The sequence below is a fragment of the Schistosoma haematobium genome, chromosome 3, assembly GCF_000699445.3.
Source record: "Schistosoma haematobium chromosome 3, whole genome shotgun sequence".
Classification (NCBI taxonomy): domain Eukaryota; kingdom Metazoa; phylum Platyhelminthes; class Trematoda; order Strigeidida; family Schistosomatidae; genus Schistosoma; species Schistosoma haematobium.
This window is the reverse complement of record NC_067198.1, coordinates 31,377,839-31,401,808: the sequence shown is the minus strand read 5'-3', so window position 1 is coordinate 31,401,808 and position 23,970 is coordinate 31,377,839. Positions and strand designations below refer to the sequence as shown.

The 23,970-nt window shown below is 33.2% G+C and overlaps 1 protein-coding gene across 2 annotated transcripts in view; it reads left to right on the top strand.

The window, feature by feature from the left end:
* Positions 1–6,192: 6,192 nt before the first annotated feature.
* The window catches only part of ATP2A2_1 (Sarcoplasmic/endoplasmic reticulum calcium ATPase 2), a 49,995-nt gene continuing 32,217 nt past the window's right edge, over positions 6,193–23,970 (top strand). For both annotated transcript variants that reach the window (XM_051213606.1, XM_051213607.1), the window contains exons 1-6: positions 6,193–6,552; positions 9,129–9,146; positions 10,482–10,564; positions 13,055–13,159; positions 13,979–14,117; positions 17,215–17,537. In XM_051213606.1, coding sequence (XP_051069597.1) covers positions 6,435–6,552; positions 9,129–9,146; positions 10,482–10,564; positions 13,055–13,159; positions 13,979–14,117; positions 17,215–17,537 — 786 coding nt within the window. In that variant the 5' untranslated portion in view covers positions 6,193–6,434. The remainder of the gene's footprint in view (positions 6,553–9,128; positions 9,147–10,481; positions 10,565–13,054; positions 13,160–13,978; positions 14,118–17,214; positions 17,538–23,970) is intronic.

Genomic DNA, 23,970 nt, shown 5'->3' with positions numbered 1-23,970 from the left:
AATGTAAAAAACAAGAAAAACTTAAGAAAACTACATTTTTTACACTTCAAGTGAACTTCTTTCATTCTACTCTTCTCTTCTTCTTTCGTCTTGTTTTACTTTATCCATGTCAAATTATCAGATCTGTTCAATATGTAAGAAAAATGTACTTTTTTTCAAATGTATGCACTCTGTATTGGTCAGTTAGTATTGCATACATGTGTTCGTTTGTATATATTCATTATTTGTGCATGTTCTATAGAATTACTTGCCCAAAAAAATTCTTCTGTCGTAATATGTATATTCTATGGATAAATGAATCTATGTATGCATGTATGTATACATGAAAACTTACATACATTTAGAAGGTCATGTCCTGAATCAGATGAAATGTTAATACTTCCCTAGTATATGTCATGAAACTTTAGGCTATTTTTAAAGGTTCCATTAGATTATCGAATTTGCCTATTTTTCATATCTTAACATATAGATATTCATAATCATATGTATAAAATTATAAAATATTTACTTATACGTAATGTACATAATAAATGAAATTAATCAAAGATGAATTAATAATGATTTAGTCTGAAATTCTGTTCTATTCTTACTGATAGTGCATTATGCTAGTATGTTTAATGATAACAAATGATTCGCCATATTATTTGTGCTTATTTTAAATTTCAATATCTATGTAATGTCAGGCTGATATACTGGGTCAAAATAATTTCTTTGATGCTAGAAAACTGAATAGTGTCGATTCCTGTATATGAAGCTTTCACAAGTTCTGTTGAGATTAATACTAAAGCTTTCATCTAGTGACTTCTGATTTTGACAGTTCTGGTTACTGTTAATATTGTAAAGACCTTGTAGAAATGCTTTAACATTTTCTGTGATTATATCTTAATAATTATTGATAGTGATTAGCGAAGAAATTAAAATTGGTTATCTGCATATCACATACATCCTAGTGATGAATTTAACATGGAGGAAGTAAAGAGTAATTACTTCCATTATTATGTATAGCTTGTTGGATTATATAAATAGTTTAGAAAATGAATCTATTGGCAGTTTACGTCGAAAAATCATTTGGACTATCGGTGCTTAGTTCATCTTTAGTACAAAACGTTCTTTTTTAAGGGCTTTTGCGAATTCACTTAAATAACTTGAAAGTTATCACAGGTGCAACATTTTCATACTTTGGTTGCCTCGATATTGCCATAACTCATAAGCTTTATAAGCAAAAATGGGACATTCTGCACATCATGTATATATGCCAACAAGAAACTGATCAATTGCAGTCCTAAACAACAATCGGAAGAAACAAGTAAGCAATGCCAAGTGAATTTAAAACTTTACCCCAATGCACAAGCAGGTGGCCATCAGGACTCAGTAGCTAAGTGGATATCGTGATAGCGTTTTAAGCGGACGGTACTGGGTTCGAGTCCCGGGGTGACTATCAACTCCTGGATTCAGGTGCATCCAGCCTACGAGTCCCAAATGGGACGGAACGTGCATCCTGGATTCCATTGCTACCTACTATTCATCTTTGCCTATAAAGTTAGTGCAATTATATTTCACAAATAGATTCAGCGTAAATGACTAGTGTAACAATGTTTAATTTTCAAATCTGACCGAGTTAAAAAGACAGGTCAAGAGTTTAATAGCTGTCATTAAACAATTTTACAAAAAAAAATCAGCTTTAAACTCAGAATTCCATTTGCTGGATATCCTGTTAATAAACACGAACGGATGGTTCATCTTAATGATCAGCATAAAGGAAGCCAAAGTGGGTTGGGTTCCATTGGGCCAATTGATTTAATTAATATCCCCGATGGCCAGAAAAATAAAATGGCCATCGATCCATAACAGATACTAATAAATAACGGTTAATCACCTAGGTTCATTTAGATAGATCTCAAACCAAAACAGCAACGTAAATGAATATCTAAAACCGCAAAAGGAAACACTTTTCGTAAACATACAATTTAAAGGAGATGGAGCAATAGAGTTTTTGAAAAATAGACTTTCGAGATCTTTCAGAAAAACATTCTGTTCTACTGGATTTCGCATTGTCTTCTGTCGTCTTTGGTTCGCGGATGTATAAAGGATAAGCTTCCGCTTTGGGCTATATGAACTTGCACTTATGAGTTTAACTTCTCTTGAGAAGAAAGATACACACCACACAAATCAAGCTCTCATGAAATGAGTCACTAGGCTTCATTCTCCTTGGTTTTCAAAAGGAATACCGAAGTTAGTTACTAGTTCAATATTTGAACACCACGCAAATAGTAGTCACGTTACTCCACCAGAGTCTTTCTTCAATGTCATTTATAGTGTCAAACTAAGTGATTCAAAGGAATATGGATGTAGATCTGATATTTCCCTAAGCGGTTTCAACAACCCACTAATTCCAGCCTAATCTGTATGTACGAAATCAATATACATAATCACTAACTTTGCCATGGTTTTAATTCAATTCCTATCTTTCATACTCAGTAAGCGATTGCCACTGCTCATTCATTATTTCGTCATCACTATTAATTACCCACTACTAAAGCAGTTAATTATTCTACACTATAAATTCGTCAAACGAGCAATTATCTCTCTCCAGTAAAATATTTATATACCTTTTACCATCCGCCCAACTAAGTAGTAAAGCTGATTGACTTTTCGGGAAAAGAGAAGAGCTTTTGAAAAGACGTACGAGACTGGAGCACTGGAGAAAGCAAAGCAAATGGACACGTTCACAGTTTATTTTGATATGGTTCGTGTGCAGTAGGAACATCGATTTGAATATAATTTGTGTATAACAGACGGATACATTAGCAGTCCACTCCTGTGAGGTTATATTTCCTTATCACAATCGGAAACTATGTAGGAACCCAATAGCGTTGAGAACTATAGCGAATACACCAGTATGGGACGTGGTACAGTCGCAAGTATGTGCTACATGTATATACGTTATGCACACCCTTAAAGATGTATACACTTCATAGTGAACACATAAGTACAGACGCGCGTGGTCACAAAAATACGATACATGCGTATATAGAATGCATAGATTAAGGCCTATGGACTCCATAGTATACAAATAGGTATGGATGCGACTGGGTCATAGCTCAGCAACAGTGAACAATAAATAATTTGCCATCATTTAAATCATTTGGGCTGTGAGTCGTCTACTGACGGTACACTCCATCATATTGGTACCACAAACAAGTTTAGTGTCGACCCTTGAGAAGTGGTTACGACACACTTTATCGATGCTCTTTTTGATCTGCACCAAAACCTGCCTAGAGATAATCCAGTCAAACACGAAAAGGAAAAATTATTCCTCCAGCTGTTCATTTCACTTTTGTCTATACAATACGCACCTTTTTGATAATCCAAATTTAAAACCAAGTGGGGGACTAGCCCGATTTCTACTTAGCCGCTCATGTTAGTTCGTGACACGATATTTATCTATTTTATCATAGACTTATTTGTAGTCATTAACTATAAATACAATTGTACAACTTTAATAAATAACATCGCTGTAAAGAACATTTTTTTCGTTGAATTGTCTTTATTGATTCTTGATGTAGTTATTATTATTAGAAGCTTTATTCAACATTATATTTTTGGTACAATATAGAATTCTCAGCATAAAGTATTTCAACAAGTTTCCTTTTCTTATATCTTGGTCGATTGTGACGATAAATTTTGAATGATGACCAGTTAGATCTTAGGAGTTCGGTAATCCACATTTGATTAATGTTCATTCGTTTCAATGCATATTGCCAGCCACCATGATGTCGCTGATTGTACCTTTTTGTAACCCGTATAGCGAAAGGTTGTAAACTTTTCATAAACGCACCTGAATAGATTGTGAGCACAATAGACATAATGATGTGCTAAAAAAAAACAAGAAAAACAGATAACTTGATGAAATATCTAGATCGGAGGAACAGGTAGCCCAGATATTCAAGCAGGCCGCTTAACTTCAATTAATTTTTAAAATCGATCAGCAGATTCTATTCTTTACATTCTTTTATACCAAATCATACAGTCACAATTTGTAAATCAGTTATATATTGATTATTTTAGGTTCAGATTAATCAGAAGTAAAATCTCTGACTGTTCCAATAATTCCGAATTCTATGAACGATATTCATTTTTTAAAACTTTCTATCATAACAAATTCGAGAATTGAATCTATGATTTTTTTGAAAAATAATTATAACTTATCAACATCACACCATTCGATCTTTATTGAAGATATTCAGCTGGATGATGAAAGAGAGTAGTAAACTTTGATGTGCTTAATCTGATTAATAAATGCCAGTAACAGATGTGTCAAATTACTAAGTAAACATGTCAGTAAAACGTTAACTGTCATATTAGAATGTTTGTTTGGTTTATTTAAAATAGTTGTTAATATAATTGACCCTTACTTTCATAATGTCAATAATTTATTTTTCTCAATGAAGCATAAAATCGTTTCTTTTTATTTGAATATGAGATTTTCATTATCAAACTTGAAAAATTCTCCTGTTTCATAAAATCAATTTGAGTACATTTTTATCATTAGTGATACTTCACTTAGAGTGAGATGTATTGTCTAAAGGGTAGTGATGCTAACTATTTATTGAAATCGAAATAGTCATAGAATGGTTTAAAACTTCGATCTAAATAATTGTTTGTTCGTTGCTAGTAGTTGCAACTAACCTAACACTCTATACAACTAGAATTAGACTACAATATTTATTCGGTTATACTAAACACATTTTAATGATTACATTAAACATATATGGATGCGTACTGCTAAGGAGCCAATCATTGAAATTACTATTATATCCACAACCCCCCTTCTGATAATTTGTGCAAGTACTTACAATCATTTCATCAACATCCAGAAATAAGTGTGCAGATTAAAAAAACTAAAGATAACTAGAACACTAAATCTATGCCAAAACATTATTTTAATCATTATAGTGATGTATATAATCGGATTTGAACTCACAAATCCAAATGGCACAGAGTAACTAAAAACTAATCCATTAACATTCTAAGAATTATGATTTAGAAGTATACTTATTACAAAAATTAGTACATGGATGTTAACTACTGTCACCATTTTATTCTCAAACTTGACTTCTATTTATTTGACAATGAATCAAGAAATTTGACCCCTTTAGGCTAATCATTGACCTACTTAAAGTTTAAAAAATTATTCACATCCATTTGTAGTATTTTTTTTACATGTATTGTTTAACGTTTGTAGTTTATCCCTAAATGACCTCAAGTATTTTGTACACACAGTTGTATATATATGTATATATACACATGAAGCAATAGCTTATACAGTGGTCTACATAATATTTTTTACACTTTTCGAAAGAAAAATCATTTGATAAATTAGGTGTTTTTCTTTCTTTGTAAAATTTGACCATTTTGTACAAGAATGTTATGTCATCCAGTGATTCTAGTTCACATGGTCTTTATATATATATATATATATATATATATATATATATATATATATAAACACTTACCCTAGTTCAGTTTATTATTAACAAAGAATATGTGAACATGTAAGTATTGTCATTTTTGTCGTTTCCTAAAATTACACCATATAATTCCCTTTTACACAAGCTCATAAATTATGTACAGATTCCCAAGTATTCTCCCTATCCTATTCTGTAAAAGTATGTAGATTTAGTATTCACCTATAATATGTATTGAATAATTGTCTTAAATGGGATAATAAATGATGCCTATTATAGTACACACTATCACACACAGATCAATGCAGTCACTACAACATCTACTTCACCTACTGAAGATATAATGCGAAATCCAATAATCAGTTTAAATTGTATTCATATTGATTTAAACAAAATACGTGTATCAGTTTGTGTCCTTTTTCCAATAGTAGAATTTGTGCAAACCTTAGGATTTATATTATATATATAGACAGGCAAAACTGAATATCTATAAATGGGTGTATTTGTTAACTTCCCTTTCTTTATCATCTTATTTCCTTATATCAGTTAGTTAACTAGTTGAATAAAACACAACTTTATGTGCACAATTCAATGTCGATTGGGCAATTAAACATATTTGTGTATATTTGTGTGCATGTTTTATGTGTACATATTTCTATTACTAAACATGAAAACATGAACAAAAGAGAGATTATTTCTCACTTTACAAAAAAAACAAAACAATTATATCCTTTTGTATATTTATAATCACTACTGTCGTTATATCCACATCAACAACAGTTCAATTTGAACAAAACTTTAATATTTCTTCTTTATGTCAATGATTATTGAAGTTCATTAAATTGTCTATCATTTAATACATAATTATTTCTTTATTATTCAATTATATTATACAGAATAATCAATCAAGAGTATTCTCTTGTATTAAATAAATAAATATATTTTTTTAAAAAATTATATTCAAATATGGAAACAGCATTTTCTAAGACAGTTGATGAAGTTTTAAATCATTTCGATTCAGATCCAGAAACTGGTTTAAGTGATGATCAAGTTAAAAAACAAACTGCAAAATTTGGTCCAAATGGTAAATCTTCTATTATTATTAATATTATTAATTATCTAATATGATCTAATAATATATTTAATTCATTAATTAACTCAAGTCTAATTGACTTATATTGAGTATTTAACAAAATAATATTTTAATTTAATAGTTGAATTCATGAATCTATGGAAAATCTGGAAGCACTGGACGGTGCATTGTTGAGGAATTCTATACTAGGACGAAACGACCATTCAGTGCTTTCAGGTTTTCCATAGTGATCTAACTTCAATTGGATCATGAATTCAACTATTAAATTACTATAATATTCACAAAAATACACTTCTCTGATATTAATATTTTAGTTTATTGGTAGTTAACATCTATTTATATGATTTTTTGACTATTTAGACTGTTTTATATTTTATATGTTTATCTTCCATGATTACCGTAAAGAATGAAGGAAATATATTTCGTTATTTACAAAATACCATCCACTATATCATAGATGGGTAATGTTGTATTGTGGTGTGTGCTGCTTATGTCGACGGACATAAGTAGTATGTAGCATCAATCAGAAGTGGAATGGCAGGTAACAGAAGTTTGGGAAGATCGAATTGAAGAGAACGGGAACAGCGATTGATTGTTATGACAATGAAGGGGCGATAAAGTTTGAGACAATTGATGGAGGATTTGCAAATGAAGTATTGAATGTATGGTTTTCATACATTACGAAAGAACTCTGTAATTTTGTATTAAAACCTAGTTGGTTGTTCCCAACCCGTGTTCTTATTCACTACAGTATGTGTTTATTTTAGTTTCGAAATTTCGAATCCCTTACATGTTAAAAACTGATTCAATTAATCAGATAGATAAGTTTTAATTCAATAATACTTTTACTTAGTACGTTAACCTATCAATTTTCAAGATATAAATGTGCTAGCAAAACCAAGGTTGGACTTGATCGTTTCAAATAAATTGAACATTGGGTAGAAAATTAATAACAAATATATCTTTTGTTATATTCCGATGAGTATAAAAATCGTATTTCTGACGTTTCGTGGCTTAATGTAAGTAACTTCTTCAGAGTAAATAATAACTGAAGAAGTGGCTTCAGACTGAATCACGAAACGTCAAAAATACAATTTCTTTACTTATTGGGATATTGGGATATATTTATTATAAATATGTCAGAATGTATTAAAGCTGAAATCTTAGTCTTACAAATGAATACATTACATAATTTCATAATCGATTGTGATTTTCCACATTATTTCATTGCATATGAATAAAAATCCTTGTTATCACTAACAGTCTTATGGTTTCCTGAAAGTTATAGCCAGAAATTTTACCAGATTTTTTTCAAAATTATACTTTTTCAAGGCTGATTACATAAGATCTAATGTTATACTATGCTGACAAATTTATGTAAAAACAGTTATAATTGTAGACATGTTAAAAAGAAAAAAGAAGCATTTTTGATTATTTTATAAATGAGTTAATAATTAGTTGGCTTATTAAAAAAATACCCCTTCTGATACTAATCAGCATATGCTCACTAGTGACTGGCTTCAAGAGGTATTTCCTGAAGTTCTAGTGAGAAACAGTGACCAGTTGAGTTCAACCGGGTCTATTGTGAGATAGTAACTCACTGAAGACAATGGTGGATCCGTGGATTAGTTGAAGTTAGACAATAACAGCATTGGATGCTAGCCATTTCAGTGGTCTAGTGCTCGCACGCAAGACCAGAAGGTCCTGGGTTCGAATCTCGCGGGGCGGGATCGTGAATACGTACTGCTGAGGAGTCCTACAATCGGACAGAACGGCCATCCAGTGCTTCCAGGTTTTCTGTGATGGTCTAGCTTCAATTGATTCATGATCTCAACTATCGAAATTATTAATAATTATTACATGAAGAAGTATGGATTTATCATGTAAATCTGTAAATAAAAGCTTTCCAGTTTTTGTTTGTTTACTTGTTTGTTATTCTAGGAAACTTACACTTACTATTCCATAATTAAATTCCTAACTACAATGATTAAAATAATCTAATCTTTCTACATCATTTAACTCAGTAACAATTAGATTCATTCTAGTTACTAGGTTAATGGTAAATTTCAAAAAATCCTGTCAGTATTCAATAATGCTTATTATATGTAGTAAGTTAACTGGATTTATAAAATGTAAATAATTGGATCTCAACCCAATGACTAAATAACATCATGTTCAGTTCGACAAGGAGAAAAATTCTTGTATCTAATTAGTATTTTAGTAGTATAGCTAGAGAATATTTTACAGTATGGAATCGAGAAATCAAATGACTTTACAAGTCTTGTGTATTTTCTTTCATCAATTCACTTAATAATATTTCCTATTTAAAAAAATATATGATTTTTTTGTATTTTCTTTCATTGTGAAATTCCTTTCAAGATCACTTTAGAATCATTTTCAGCTTTTATTGTAATGAATGTTAATGTTAGCAGATCAATCAATAGAGAGGCGGATCGGTTGTTTGTTTAAAAATGAAATGAGTTCAATTCATTGAATTTATACAATTTTTTTTTCATTATTGTCCAATTAATAACATACTTTATATGTTTTTCCAATTTCCTTTTCAGAACTTCCTGCTGAAGAATGTAAGTAGAATATTTCTATTCAATTAAATTTTAGTATACCGATACATAATGAGATTTGATAAATATTTGTAAATCAAAATAATAATATTAATAATAAGTTAGTATCTTTTTAGTAAAGTAATCAACTATAACAGTTTAAGGAGCATTACATAACTAATAACATAAAACACTACCAAGTGAATTTAAAGCTTTACTCTATTGCACAAGCAAGTGGCTATCAGAACTCAGTAACTAAGTAGATAGTGTGATGGCGTTTGAAGTGAACGGTACCGGGTTTGAGTTCCAGATTGAACATTAACTCTGTGATGCAGGTACATCCAGTTTCAAATGGGACGAAACGCGTGTCCTGGATTCTGCTGCTAGCCGTTATTCATCTTTGCTTATAATATTAAATTGATTTGAACGTTAACTTATGAACAAATAAAATCCAATCTATGTGATTAGATGAAGATATCTGTTTTTTGGTAAATTATTCGAGTTCATGAAAAATAATATTTGTATTTGTATAGTTTACTAATACGTTCTGTCACTGTTCATGACATTCAAAATACAAACAAAAAATAACTAATTTAATTTAATTTTTAACTAAGTCTCTTCACTATATGAACTGAACAGGGTTAACTTCTCATAATTTTACAACTAAAAAAGTTGTTATACATGATGATTTGTACTAGTTAATGAAAATCTACAACACTATAGTGTTATTAATGAATACAACAATATATTTCATGTGTACGTGTATGATTTCGAGTAAATTATGTTTGTTTTCACTATTGAATTCAAGAGTGAATCTAAGCTAGAACCAATAAGAACTGGACGGCCGCTGAGTCCTAGTATGGGACTTCTCAGCAGTATGCATCCAAGATCCCGCAAGCGGGACTCTAACCCAGCACCGGTCTTGCACACGAACGCTAGACCTCTAGACCACTAAGCCCTCATCCAATAGTGCTAATGTCTAACTTCAATCGATCCATGACCTTATGCAATCATTAGTCCATTGTGTTCGATGGTTAACTGTTTTACATTCAACATGGATTGGACTCCACTGGTCATAGCTTCTTACTAGAACTCCAGGAGTTACATGTTGAAGGTAGTCACTGATGAACACAAGATTATTATCAGTATGGGAATTTGTGAAGATTGTAGTATTTTCACAGTTGGAATCGCTAGTCGATCTAACCTGGACCACCACTGAAAATCTGGAAGCAGTCCAGTGCTTTGTTAAAGATATTCTTCATTATTTATAATATAAATTAATTGATTAAAATCTACTACTATCTCACTTAAAAAATTATCAATTATTCTGTATAATTTACTTTTAAACTTTCATTATAGCTAAAGCGATTTGGCAACTTGTCCTTGAACAGTTTGATGATTTACTTGTTAAAATTTTATTATTGGCCGCAATTATCTCATTCGTAAGTATTCTTATTTTTTGTTTTTTTTTGGGGGGGGTAGGGGGAGAGCGAGGGAATAATTTAAGATGTTCCAATTCCATTTTTTATTGATGAATATATAAATTCATTTTTATCTTCTAATGAATTAATAAGTAAAGATTAAATAGAATAATTTCAACAGAATAACATGTATTCATTTCAATTCATTAGGGTCTTGTTAGTTGCTTACCAACTAAATTATTTAAACATTCTAATTATGAAGTCGATTAAAAATATTTACATAAATGAATCTAGTTGAAATTCATTATGATCAAACATCAGAATAGTAGTATAGCAAAGATGTAAATAAATTTAAGAGATCAAGTAAATGTTTTACATAATTATATCATATGTAAAATAATATTCTACAACATTACCATTAACACCGTTGGATGCCGGCCGTGTCAGTGGTCTAGTGGCCAAGTGCTCGCGCGCGAGACCAGTAGGTCCCGGGTTCGAATCCCATGGGGCTGGGTCGTGAATGCGCACTTCTTAGGTGTCCCACAATAGGATGAAATGACCGTCGAGTGCTTGCAAGTTTTCCATTTTGGTCTAGCTTCAATTGACTCATGATCTCAACTATTAAGACAAATCAATGAAAAACGCTCCTCTTTTAAACGATATCATTTACTTAAGCTGTACAATCGTGAATCTCTGCAAATACTTGTCCATAACCAAAAAGAGAGGTATTGTATGATTTAAGAAAACTTGTCAACAATATTCAAAGTCTAAAATATTGAATATGATTGTCTGTAAGTAAATAATAAAATGTTGTATTATTGAAAATTATTAACATTAAAGTGGTATTTTGTCATAAACTATTAATAGAAAGTCAAAATATCGTAAGGAGGTTATTATTCCAACTGATATTGTGATGTGCGCTACTGATGTCAACATATATGAGTAGTATGTATCGTCAGTCGAAAGTGAAATGCCTGGTGGTAGAAGGTTAAGAAAATCGAATGAAAGAGAACGAGAACAGAGAATGATTGCTGTGGAAATGAAGAGACAGTGAAGTTTGAGACAATTAATTGATATTTCGCAAATGATGTATTTACCGTATGGTCCTCGGATTTTACTAAGATATTCTGTAATTTAGTGTTCAAATACATTCGATTGTCCCCATTCGTGTTCTCATTCACAACAATAAAGAAACAAATATTTTACTCAGACATTTAAACTAGATTACAATTCCTTTTTTTTTAAAGTTTTATTTGACGTAACATAATAGAAGTCTATGTGATTTGATAATGGTTCTCACAGTTGAAGATTATTAGAATCACAGTGATTTTATTTCGAGCACCATCGGAAATTAGGGATTCCTCAGTAGTGCTTACTCACGACCCAGTTGGAGAGTATACCGAGCACGTTTAGGTCTCACGGCAGACACTTGGTTGCTAGAACTACTGAACAGACCTCCAGTAGTAGAAATCTAACTCTAACCAATGTGAAACATGAAGCGACAACCATCTTGTCCAGTTGTAGACAAATATTTTACTCCTAACATCTGCACTACACCAGTCAATCTGTGACAAACAGAATTCACAAATGAAAAGTCTGCACTAAAACTCTTCAAGTAAATTATTGGTATCGATTGAATACTGTGAAATCAAGACCTCTAGTTTCGAACATACTCACACTCTCTCGTTAGCTGGTAGCCTGTCGAGTTCTGCAAACGAAAAATATTGTTCAGCAACATGATGTTACATATATTATATGATACAAGCTTATGACCCGTATCACACAGTGGGATTATGCCTTCTATTATTCACACTGGATACCTAATATCTTATTAGATGTGAGAAAACGTCGGTCCTGTTAACAGCAAGTTCATGTAATAAGAATAGTTTTTAAATACTGCAATACCTTTGACTTCTTCACACATATTCGACAAAATCACCGGGTAAGTAATAGTGAGGTTAGACGTAGGGTATTAGGGAATGACAGTAAATCAGTCGGTGAGGTTATGACTATCGCAACCAATGGTTAGAGACTCTGGGTGACATAGCTTAGAATTGATCACAATGGTGTAAGTGTATACACTCTTTGTCTTTCCTTAAACTATAAGATTAAATTCGCTTGATATCTTTCTTTCTACGAACTAATTCTGTCTTCCTGTAATATGTCCTTATATGCAATCTTTCTTTTACATATTACCACCACTGAATTAACCACTTCTATGGATCCGGTGTTCATCTTGTTGTGCTAATGAGGAATTGCAACTTGGACCGATGCATATATGTGCCTGGTCCTACATTGTAGCTGACTGACTGAATGAATGACTGATTCGACAAAATATTTGGTTTTTATACTATTAAAATAAAAGTTTATATAATCTTCAAGATATGGCAGTATTTATTGATGAAATTCTTAACAATGAAATATGAATATTTATAAATAACATTAAAATATATCGGTAGTAGATCTCTCTAAGATTGTTTCTATCCATTTTATAACTACATTTTCCTCTAGGTACTTGCTTTATTCGAAGAGAATGAAGAAAGTATAAGTGCATTTGTGGAGCCACTTGTTATTCTGCTTATATTGGTCGCTAATGCTGTAATTGGTGTCTGGCAAGTAAGATCATACTTTGTTTCATATTTTGCTGTTTGAAGAAAGTAATAATGGTAATAAAAGTAGTAATATTTGTAAATTTTAAACATTTATAGTAGAAATAGTAGTAGTATAGAAATGATTGAATAGATTACTGTTTAATATAATTTCTATAGTCAACGTCAGATGAATAACATAAAATAACTGATAATAATTCTGACAGTATGAGTTCATAATATGATATATAATTAAGGCTGGAACATCTATATAGTTATTCGGGTCAGAAAACTCTCAAACCTAATTAGTAATAATTTTGTGTAAATTGTATGACATTCATAATTCAATGAAGGGATTGAATTGAACACACATTAAAGCTTCGTTCAATTTGTGATTCGAACTACTTGATTACTTAATCCACTTATTTATTTAAGGACAGTTCATCTCAGAAAACCAACATTGATGAAATATTACAAATTGAAAAACATTGAATAGCTATTTCTTCACATTCTTTTCATTCAGTAAAGCATATTATTTACAAATCTCACACAATATACTCCAATATCTTGAAATCTCATTTTAAGATTCAGTTATTAGGATGGAATTTAGGGGTTGAATATTCTGTACGTCGATCATTTGGTTATATAGCATGATCTTGATAAGAAATTCACAGCTAACACAAATCTTTAATCAACTCGACTGATCTAAGAGGTATAGCTTCGTGGTTTCCAGTGTACTACTAATAAATGTGATACAGAGTATCTTTATAAAAGTTGACATGACGTTTTATTGTTAAACAAATCAATTATGATTAAATCTATTATTTTTAAAAATAAATCACATTAGGAACGTAATGCTGAATCGGCTATTGAAGCATTAAAAGAGTATGAACCGGAGATAGCTAAAGTATTTCGAAAAAGTCATTATGGTATTCAACGAATTAAAGCCAGAGAATTGGTACCAGGTGATATTGTTGAAGTATCAGGTAAGTGATAATTTTTAAGTGTACTTGTTCTGTATATGATTCACAGCTTATGCTATTATTTTATATAAGAAAATAAGATTGTTATGAGGAACTACCTTGAATAGTTTTGATTACTTCATTCGATATTCAGTTATAATAGAAGTAATGATTTATAACATGATATTACTCGGCATGATTAATGCAGTAATTTTTCCTTTATCATTAACATGTGTTGTTTTAATGTTGAGGAGACCCAGAATATTCCTCAGGAAAAGCCTAGAGATGCTCTGAAAACGTTGGAAAACATTTTGTGCAATCAGCATTCAATAAGTGTCTCAGATACATCTAGAAAGTGAAACGTCACATGTCATATTTCTGATTGCGTGATTATTTATCTTGCTAATATGTTTAGTAGCGTTCCAAGAGCTTCTGGAAGCCCGAAGCCATCTAAAATTCTACGAACACCCTAAATTTTCTGTACATAGATGAACCTTGCAGTAAAGCGTTCTTTCCATATTTCGCGCCTTTTCTTTCGTGTTCAGGTCATCATATAGACTTAACCTGGCGTTATTAGAAGAGCTTAAGAAACTGATTCAAACGTTCACTCAAAAGACTTATCATTAAAATAATATTCCTTTATCACTAACCATTTTTACTTAGCGGTGAACTTGTGACTTAAGACAATATTGAGGCAATATGGACAGGTTGCATATATGCCAATAACTGACTGATCAATTGTAGTTCTAAACATCAATGGGAAGATTCAAACAACTAATACAAAAATGTATTTTTGTATAGTTTTCGATTCAATTTTTAGAAGATAAGACGATGTAGAGATTAGTGAATTGGAATTTATCTTCTTAAATGGTGTATTATAGAACAATAAAGTATAAAATAAGCTTCGTTATATCAGATTTTATTCTGAAAGAGAATGTGAATTGTAGTTAGGCGAACAGAATTTCATTACAGATATATTTTTAGGTTATTAGACAAGAATGTCTAAGAAATCTGATTAATGGATGACAATAAAACTTCATAATGATTGATATAGTTATGTATGATATTTATGAAATATACATGCTTGATTATTACTGATTGTTATGTTATTCACTCGGCTAAGAGACTCAATAATCATACTTAATTACAATAAACACGAAAAACAAAAGTATATTCCATCCTTCCAAACACTGATGAACCCAACCTGTAACAAATAAGAACGTAAAAGAAGAATAGAAGTTCTATTATAACATCAACTAAAAAATATGAAATACGAGGATAGTTACAAAAATTATTCGTGTTGATGAGAGTTAATTACTAATGCTATGAGTTTTAAGGTTCTAGATTTAATTATATACACAATGTCTGAACGTTTCAAAATAGCTATTCGAAATATTGTTGCGTTTTATTTTTTTGACGGATTCGGGTCAAATATTTATTTTTACACCTTCAAACATTAATTAATCATCTAGTTAACTGAACAGCATTGAATCTTGCGAGGCAGGATTGTGGATGCGTACTGCTGAGTAGTTCTATACTAAGACGAAACGACTATCCAGTGCTTCTAGGTTTTCCATGATGGTCTAGCTTCAATTGACTGATGAATTCAACTGTTAAATGACTATGATATCCACAAAACTCATCTCTGATTAAAATTTAATTACTTTAAGTTGTTATTCTATGGCCTAAGAAGCGCAACACAATTTTTAATAATAGATTAAACAGTAAATATGTTGTAATTCAATGATATTGACTTTGAACTATTAATGAATACCGGTAAAAAAAATTATTTGTATTATCAAGATGAAACTGATTTTGTTTTCACTGTCTGGATCATGAACTAGTCTCATAGATTATGTATACGGTTGCTGGGTATAAACAAATTATATTTCAACGATTTGTCTCAGTGAACATTTAAATCATCAACTAGTTTACTAGTTTCTAATAAAATCTCTTAATTGAAAGTATTATTTTTAGTCTTATATATTATTCTAATCAACCGTTTAATCAATGAGGTATATTTTGAATGTCTAGTTATCCTTCATTAGTCGTATTTACCTTATCTCAGATATCTATTTTAACAGAATAGTTTATCAAAAGTAAAGATGATGAATGAAATGACAACTAATGAATGACTGACATTATTCTATCTAGTGCTAAGCTTCAATTGATTACATTTAAAGTGTCCGCATCAAATTCTACCTTAGATATCAATATTTTTTAAAAATGTTGTCAAGCATTACTAGCCAGACGGTGCCTTAATCAAAATTTACATTAAATTCCAGAAATGGTACATACATTCTATTCGACCAAGTTGAAAAAAAGAACACAAAGGTTTCTGTTATCCATTAAAATTAATCTATGTAGTTTAGTAGAAACAAATCAGTAGTACAATTCAAATCACCATTTGTTTATTAATATATATCTATTTGAAATCATATAGTTTTCAACTGTAAAATATATTCATTAAACCAGTTTTATATGTTAAATAAATAAAATAAATGTTGATTCAAATCATTAGATGTTAGTTCAATAGTCTGAATGTTCTTAGTTTAATTCTTAATGGGATCATAAGAGAAGTAAAACTTATCTAATAATTTTCATTTTCAATGAGTTGTGTACCGAAAAATAATCAATATTATTTACCATCTATTAAAAGGAACAATCTCTACAAACTTCTTATCTCGACGAATTTATAAATATCAGAAAAGATTTTGTGGAGATTTTCGAAATGTCTAACTTCAACTAATCCACGAAATCGCGCCACCGTACACCATTGTCTTCAGTGAATTGATATCTCATAACAGACCTGGTTGAACTCCACTGGTCACGGCTTCTCACTAGAACCCCAGGAAATGTCTCTTGAAGTCAGTCAATAATGAGCAGATGATTATTATCAGAACGGGATCGTGGATGCACATTGCTGAGGAGTCTCATACTAGGATGAGACGGCCGTCCAGTGCTTTCAGGCTTTCCATGGTGGTCTAGCTTCGACTGACTCATGATTTCAACTAGTGAAATTTATAAATACTTAACATGGTTTATAATAATTAGAAAAGAATTAAGAAACAATCTGACCGCTTTCTTTTTACACATTAATTTTGTTTATTTTCCTATATAGTTGGTGATAAAGTACCGGCTGATATGAGAATAATAAAAATTATGAGTACAACATTAAGAGTGGATCAATCCATTTTAACTGGTGAATCTGTATCTGTAATTAAATTCACTGATGCTGTACCAGATCCAAGAGCGGTTAATCAAGATAAAAAGAATATTTTATTTAGTGGAACTAATATTGCAGCTGGTAAAGCAAGAGGTATAGTAGTTTGTACTGGTCTTATGACTGAAATTGGTAAAATTCGTAATCAAATGATGGATACAGAACCAGATAAAACACCATTACAACAAAAATTAGATGAATTTGGACAACAGTTATCAAAAGTAAGTGATTTATTGTTTGGATATTTTTTTAAAAACATAAATTATATATTTTCTTCTCTTTTATTGCAGTTTTATTAGTCTTGGTACTATGACAGTTATTCAAAGTCAATAGTAGTTGAAGTAATCATCAAGAAACCTAGATTTTCTGCTACTTTATTCTTGTCGTTAGTGTGTATCTTCTAACTTGAGGAAAACTAATGCCCAATAGCACAGATAGAGATGTCATCAATTAGATATCCAATCAGTGACCAATCTTCTGTAGAACTGAGTATTCGAAGAGTTATAAATAGCATGATATCAAGGTCTAAGTTCATCTGTTCAGCAACTCTGATCAACTATTACCAAACACAGATTACTACAAAATTGAGTTAAACAGACAAGTGACATGACGTAGTTTGCACAAGTTTTAGCTGTATGTAATTTTTAGCTAAAACTATGTGTACAAAATAAGTTTATAACCACGCTTTCATTCCCACGGTCTCAGTCTACATAAATATTTTTCTTATTTAACCCTTTATATTCTTAGTTTCATCTTACTGTTTTCGTTTTAGTGATACGTTACTTCTTGTCTCTCTCTTCTCTATAATTTATTACAATTTAACATTCTGATCTAATAATTTATAAGATTCATTTGTTTCTGTCTGGTCGAATCCTGTTCACTTACTCATAATTAGATTTAGTTTTCTACTAAGAAAAAATTCATATACATGTCATCATGTCTCTACCTCACATGGATTAGCTCCATTGGTCACGGTTTCTCACTAGAACTCCGACAATTCCCTCACAAAGCTAGTCACCAGTGAGCACATTGAAAAGTCAATCTTAATATTGTTTCAAGATAAAGTGTTGACATCAATCAATACTATTCCATGGAACATTTTAAATTTATCGGATTAAGATACAGATCGCTCACAATAATAAATATTTATTTGATTAGAAAATGTTAATAAATTTTGAATTTGTAAATTAATATCACCCTCTCATTGTACATTTGTGAACGTGATAAATTAAACAACCTGAAAGAAAATATTGTTATCAGTTGATAAATTAAAAGACACCAAAAGCCATAGAGTATCAGTCAGTCAGTCAGTCACAACGTAGAACTTCGTACGTACGTACATCAGTTCGAGTTGCCACACCACATTAGCACAGAGATGCAGTGGTCGATTCAAATCCCGTAGTGGTAGAGGTAATAAGAGTATAAGCAGTAATCGGAAACATTAGGGTTTGGAGATGTTATTTAAAGAGTATAATCCAGTGAAATAAATTTGGGAAGAGGAAAAAGGGGCATGAAAAACTCAGAAGATTAGAATTTGGGAGAACACAAATAGTGGATGCACCTGCGCCATTGCAAACGATTTTGAGCCATGTCATTCAGGGTCTCTAACCATCGGTTGCTATCATCTCGCGGTCCCCAACCAGGTAGTCTACACCTACCAACATGACTCAGTCCACTTGTCAGTGATTTCATGGATTTGTGCTATGTTTTGGTCTGGCCGCCCTTAGCTTACTTCCAACCTACTCCTATACCACTGAACATCACACGTCGAGTCAGTCGGTGGTTGGGCATACGTAACACATGTCCCAGCAATCTCAACTGATGAAGTTTCACTACGTCATCAATCGATTTGCCATCCTTACCTAGTACCTGTTTCCTAACAACTGAGTTACTTACTCGATGTTGCCAGGATATATGAGCAATGTTTCGAAGACACCTATGATCAAATACTAGTAGCCTATGAATATCCTCTACTCTTACCGGCCATGTTTCACTGCCATAAAGTAGGACGGAACGAACTGCTACACAGTAAACACGTCCTTTGGTCGGTGGACGGATATCTCGCCTACGCCATAAATGACGCAAGTTGGCAAAAGCTAGTCGAGTCTTCTGTATCCGTGCTGAGATTTCGTCACACACCAGACCACAAGGGCTGATGGGGCTTCCAAGATAAGTGAAGCGGTCGACACACTCAACTACTTCACTCCCTATCATTAGTTCGGGTGTCAATGCAACCCAATCCTGAAGCAACATTTTGCATTTCGAGGGGGAGAATCGCATCCCGAACATGCTTGCATTGTTGCTTAGAGTGGTCAGAAGACTCTGCATTTTGTCAGCGTTTTCACCAAATAAAACTATGTCATCTGCATATTCTAAGTCAACAAGTGAACCTCCCGGTAGAAGTTCAACCCCTGGAAAGTCAGATGAGGAAAGCGTCATCTCTAAAAGCACGTCGACCACAAAGTTGAACAAGAATGGGGAGAGTGGACAGCCCTGACGAACACCACTTGAGGTAATCAATTCTGATGACAGTTCGCCATAAGCTCTCACTCTACCAGTTGTGTTCGAGTAGAGAGCCTTTATAAGGTTAATGTACTTCTTTGGTACTCCTTTCAGTGACAAACACTGCCATAGAACCTCACGATCAACAGAGTCGAATGCCGCCTTAAGGTCGAGAAATACTACCATTGTGGGGCGTCTGAATGTGTGTCTGTGTTCTAGAACCTGACGTAGTGTGAATATCTGATCTATACAACCACGTCAAGGTCCAAAACCGGCCTGGTTTTCTCTAATCTGCTCTTCACGAGCTTTAGTTAGGCGTCGAAGTATTATTGAAGCTAATATTTTAGATACTACATTAGTCAAACTGATTCCTCTGTGATTGTCACAAGAGGACTTTAGTCCTTTCTTATAGACTGGCACAATCAGTGATTGAGACCAGTCAGATGGGATTACGTCCAGTTCCCAAATTCTACCTAAGACCTCAGTTAATCTCACTGCTAATACTGGACCACCATCCTTAAAAATCTCAGGAGTAAACCTGTCAGGGCCTGCTGCTCTCCCTCGTTTCAGATTTCCTATGGCTTTTTCAACTTCGTAAAGGGACGGAGGACCTACATTAACTTGCCATTCAGGTTGACTAGAGATCGTGGGAAACCGAAGTGTGGCTGAAGGCCAGTTGAACTGATCCCTAAAGTGTTCTGCCCATCGATCCAATCTCCTGGATTGAGAATGAATAATATGTCCATCTTTCTCTGAGATTGTTTCGCTAACGGTCGGGTTCCTAATTCCGGTTTCTTTAACGAGTCTGAACAATTGTCTGCTATTACCTATTGCCGCTGCCTTTTCCATCTCTCTTGCTTTCGCTACCCACCACTGATCGCGATCATTGCGTAGACTTCTTGTCAGCTTGCGCTTAAGCTGACTCCGCTCTTCATTATGTTCAGAGCCAGGTGGAATGAGTTTCCGAGCATCTATCAGTGAGATAGATGCTGCTGAGATCCAGTGTTGCTCCCTAACCTTTTGGTTTACCTTACTAGCAGATATCACTGCTGTTTCCACAGCTTTTCGGATATCATTCCATGCTGCATCGGGGTGGGCATCACATACATGGCTTCCTAACTGTTTTCCTAGTTGTTCCTGAAATATACTTTTAGCTTGACTATCTTTAAGTAGGCCCCTAAGAGGTTTCCTTGCAGCGTCTTTCCTACGTCCAGTAAGACGCAAGCAAATACGCGCTCGCACTAGAGCATGATCTGAATCTAGGCATGTGCTCCAGAATGAGCGACAGTCTTCTATCGAGCCCCTCCATCAGTGGCTGATAGCGATGTGATCTATTTGGGTCCAACGTTGGGACGAATTAGGGGTCGCCATGTTAAAAGATGTTTTTCCTTATGCCGAAAGTTAGTATTTGTAAGAAACAGGCAGTTATCTGAGCATAGCTGCAACAGACGGTCGCCATCATCTGTTCTTTGAGCCACGACGCTAGAAGATCCACCCAGGTGTCTTTCCCTTTCACTTAGTTTACCTACTTGAGCATTAAAGTCACCAGCCACTATTACTACATCCGAGCGCTTAGCTTTTCGGAGAAGGTCCGAAAGCTTTCTGTAGAACTCATCTTTTACATCATCTGAGCTGCAGTCAGTGGGAGAATAGGCAGAGACGACGAAGAGGCAACGACGAGTGTCCCTATCTTCCCGAGTCCTAACTGCTCCGTTTAGTCGGACAGCGCACAAACGACTGTCTACTGGGATCCAGTCTAAGAGAGCCAGTTCTACCCTACGACTCAATGCTATACCTACGCCGGCGAGGCCACGAGAAGCAGCATCAGGGCTTTCAGTTACACGAAGTGTCAACTGAGTTGGTTCTTTATTTTGACATGATGAGGTCAAATGAATGACGCTACTCGGATCCTGTATGCGCGTTTCGGAGACGCAGCACACATCGATGGCGCGAGATTCTAAAGTTATAGCTAAGGAAGCCTGCTGTCCTATTTGGCAAAGTGTTCGGACGTTAAAAGCTCCTACGTATAGTTTAGAGCGTGGTTTCAGGAGACCAGGAATAGCGTTCCACGTGCTCGAATCATTTTCCCTAGCGGTGCGAGGTGATAAAGAGACGTGGGGAGGGTTAGTCGGGGAGATAAGAGAGGTATTAGGAAGTATAGGAAGGATTTGAATGTGACCAACTTGGTCTCGTGTGCTGTTACGGGTATGAGGGCTGATATCACTTCCCGGCTGCCCACACCGTGGAAGGGTATTTCTTGAGGAACCTGAAAAGGAAATTGGATTAGTGTTGGTCTTGACGACCTGGGAGCGTGACCGCAGAGCCCAAAGGACAACTGCTTGAGGCCGGTCGCGCACGGCCTTTTCGTGGAAGGTTTTTGACGTGTTAGCTCCGTTCTTCAAAGGGCCTTACCGCCGGAGACGGAAATCCGTGAGGTAAGGTGAGGTGTGACATTTTTAGGGTCGACCTTTTCTAACCCCACCTCTCCTTGTGGGAAGGCAGCATCGCTGTCATGCTGGTTGTCCGATGGAAACACCTTACTGCTGTCACACCCCTCTACAGTCAGCAGTACGACTTCGCCCTCAGACCTTGAGTTGCTGCTTTTAGTCTTACCGTTCTCCGATCGACCTGCCTGGTATGGTAGAACCTACAGGAACATATGTTCCAGCCAATATAGCTCGGTTGGGTCATCACGATAGGCAAGCCCGACCACCGCGTCAAGGTAGCAGCTTCGGTCGGGAGTATCAAGAAGTTTCTTATTATTAGAAGGCTCCTCATGTATATATACTAGCCCCATGTTATACAGATTAATACTGTGATATTTGCTACTGATGTCGATAGATATATGTAGTATGTGCCATTAATCGAAAGTGAAATATCTGACGACAGAAGGTTAAGAAGATCAAAGAAAAGAGGACAGTAACAAAGAATAATTGGTGTGGAAACGAAACAACAACAAAGTCTGAGACAATTGATTAACATTTTGCAAATAAATTATTTACTGTATGGTTCTCAGATTTTACTAAGATATTCTGTAATTTAGTGTTCAAATACATTCGATTATCCCCGTTTGTGTTCTCGTTCACTACAATATCATTACTGTATTTTGATGGTAGATTGATGTAACAATTAGTTGTTCTTTTCCATTTCAATGAATAATATGAATGTATTTCTTTGATCTGAAATTAAACAAATATTCAATACAATTTAATGTACACTGACTGCTTTTTGTACGAAATGTATCGATTCTCTTCCTTTTTTTTGAAATCGTTAAATTCTCATAATGACGAGTCTAAATGGCAAATATTTTATTCAACCATCTTATACATTTCATTAGATTATTGTATTACTGAGTAAGCTTATAAGATCATTTTAACATGATAATATAAACTAGAATTAATTTGACTAAATAGCTTAATTTTTATTGATTGCCATTATCTCTCAACTTCATATTCAGTCAATCATCTTTAATCGGACTAAAATTTTGTTTTTACCACAAAATTAAACTGTTTCATTGTTTGAAACAAAACAAAGCAACATGATTAAATTTTTTTATCTAATCAAATTAAACTTTTAGTAATCTGTTTATTGAATATTATTCAATTCAGTACATTAAAATATATTATCTACTTACTTACCTACTTATTTACGTCTATTATCCCTCTTGGAGGAACATAGGACGCTTACTAGCATTCTCCATCCAATTCTGTCCTGAGATTGCTAACCCCACTCCTAACCCTCCTGCTTTACTTGAGCTTGGAATAGGCAGTAGTCCTAGAAGTGACACAGGGAGGAGTTATACTGTTTACTTAAACTGGTTATTTTTCTTTTTTTATTAAAAAAAAAATCAATTTCATTTTAGTAACAAAAGATAGGACACACTTAAATCGGATCAGTTTTCATTTCAATAATTCAATTTGGTTCCATTTTGATTTTTTTTTTAAATACTTTTTATTCATTTTCACATTATTGTTTAAAATGGGGTTCAGATTGCGTCTAAAAAAATTACAAATTCAACATTATTATTATTATTATTTTATAGATTTTTTTTATTTTGCTTTTATTGATTTTAAAAATTTATTATACTAAGCAACACATTTATCACTAGTGTTATAGAAGCACTTGTGAACAATTCAATGTAACATGTGATCT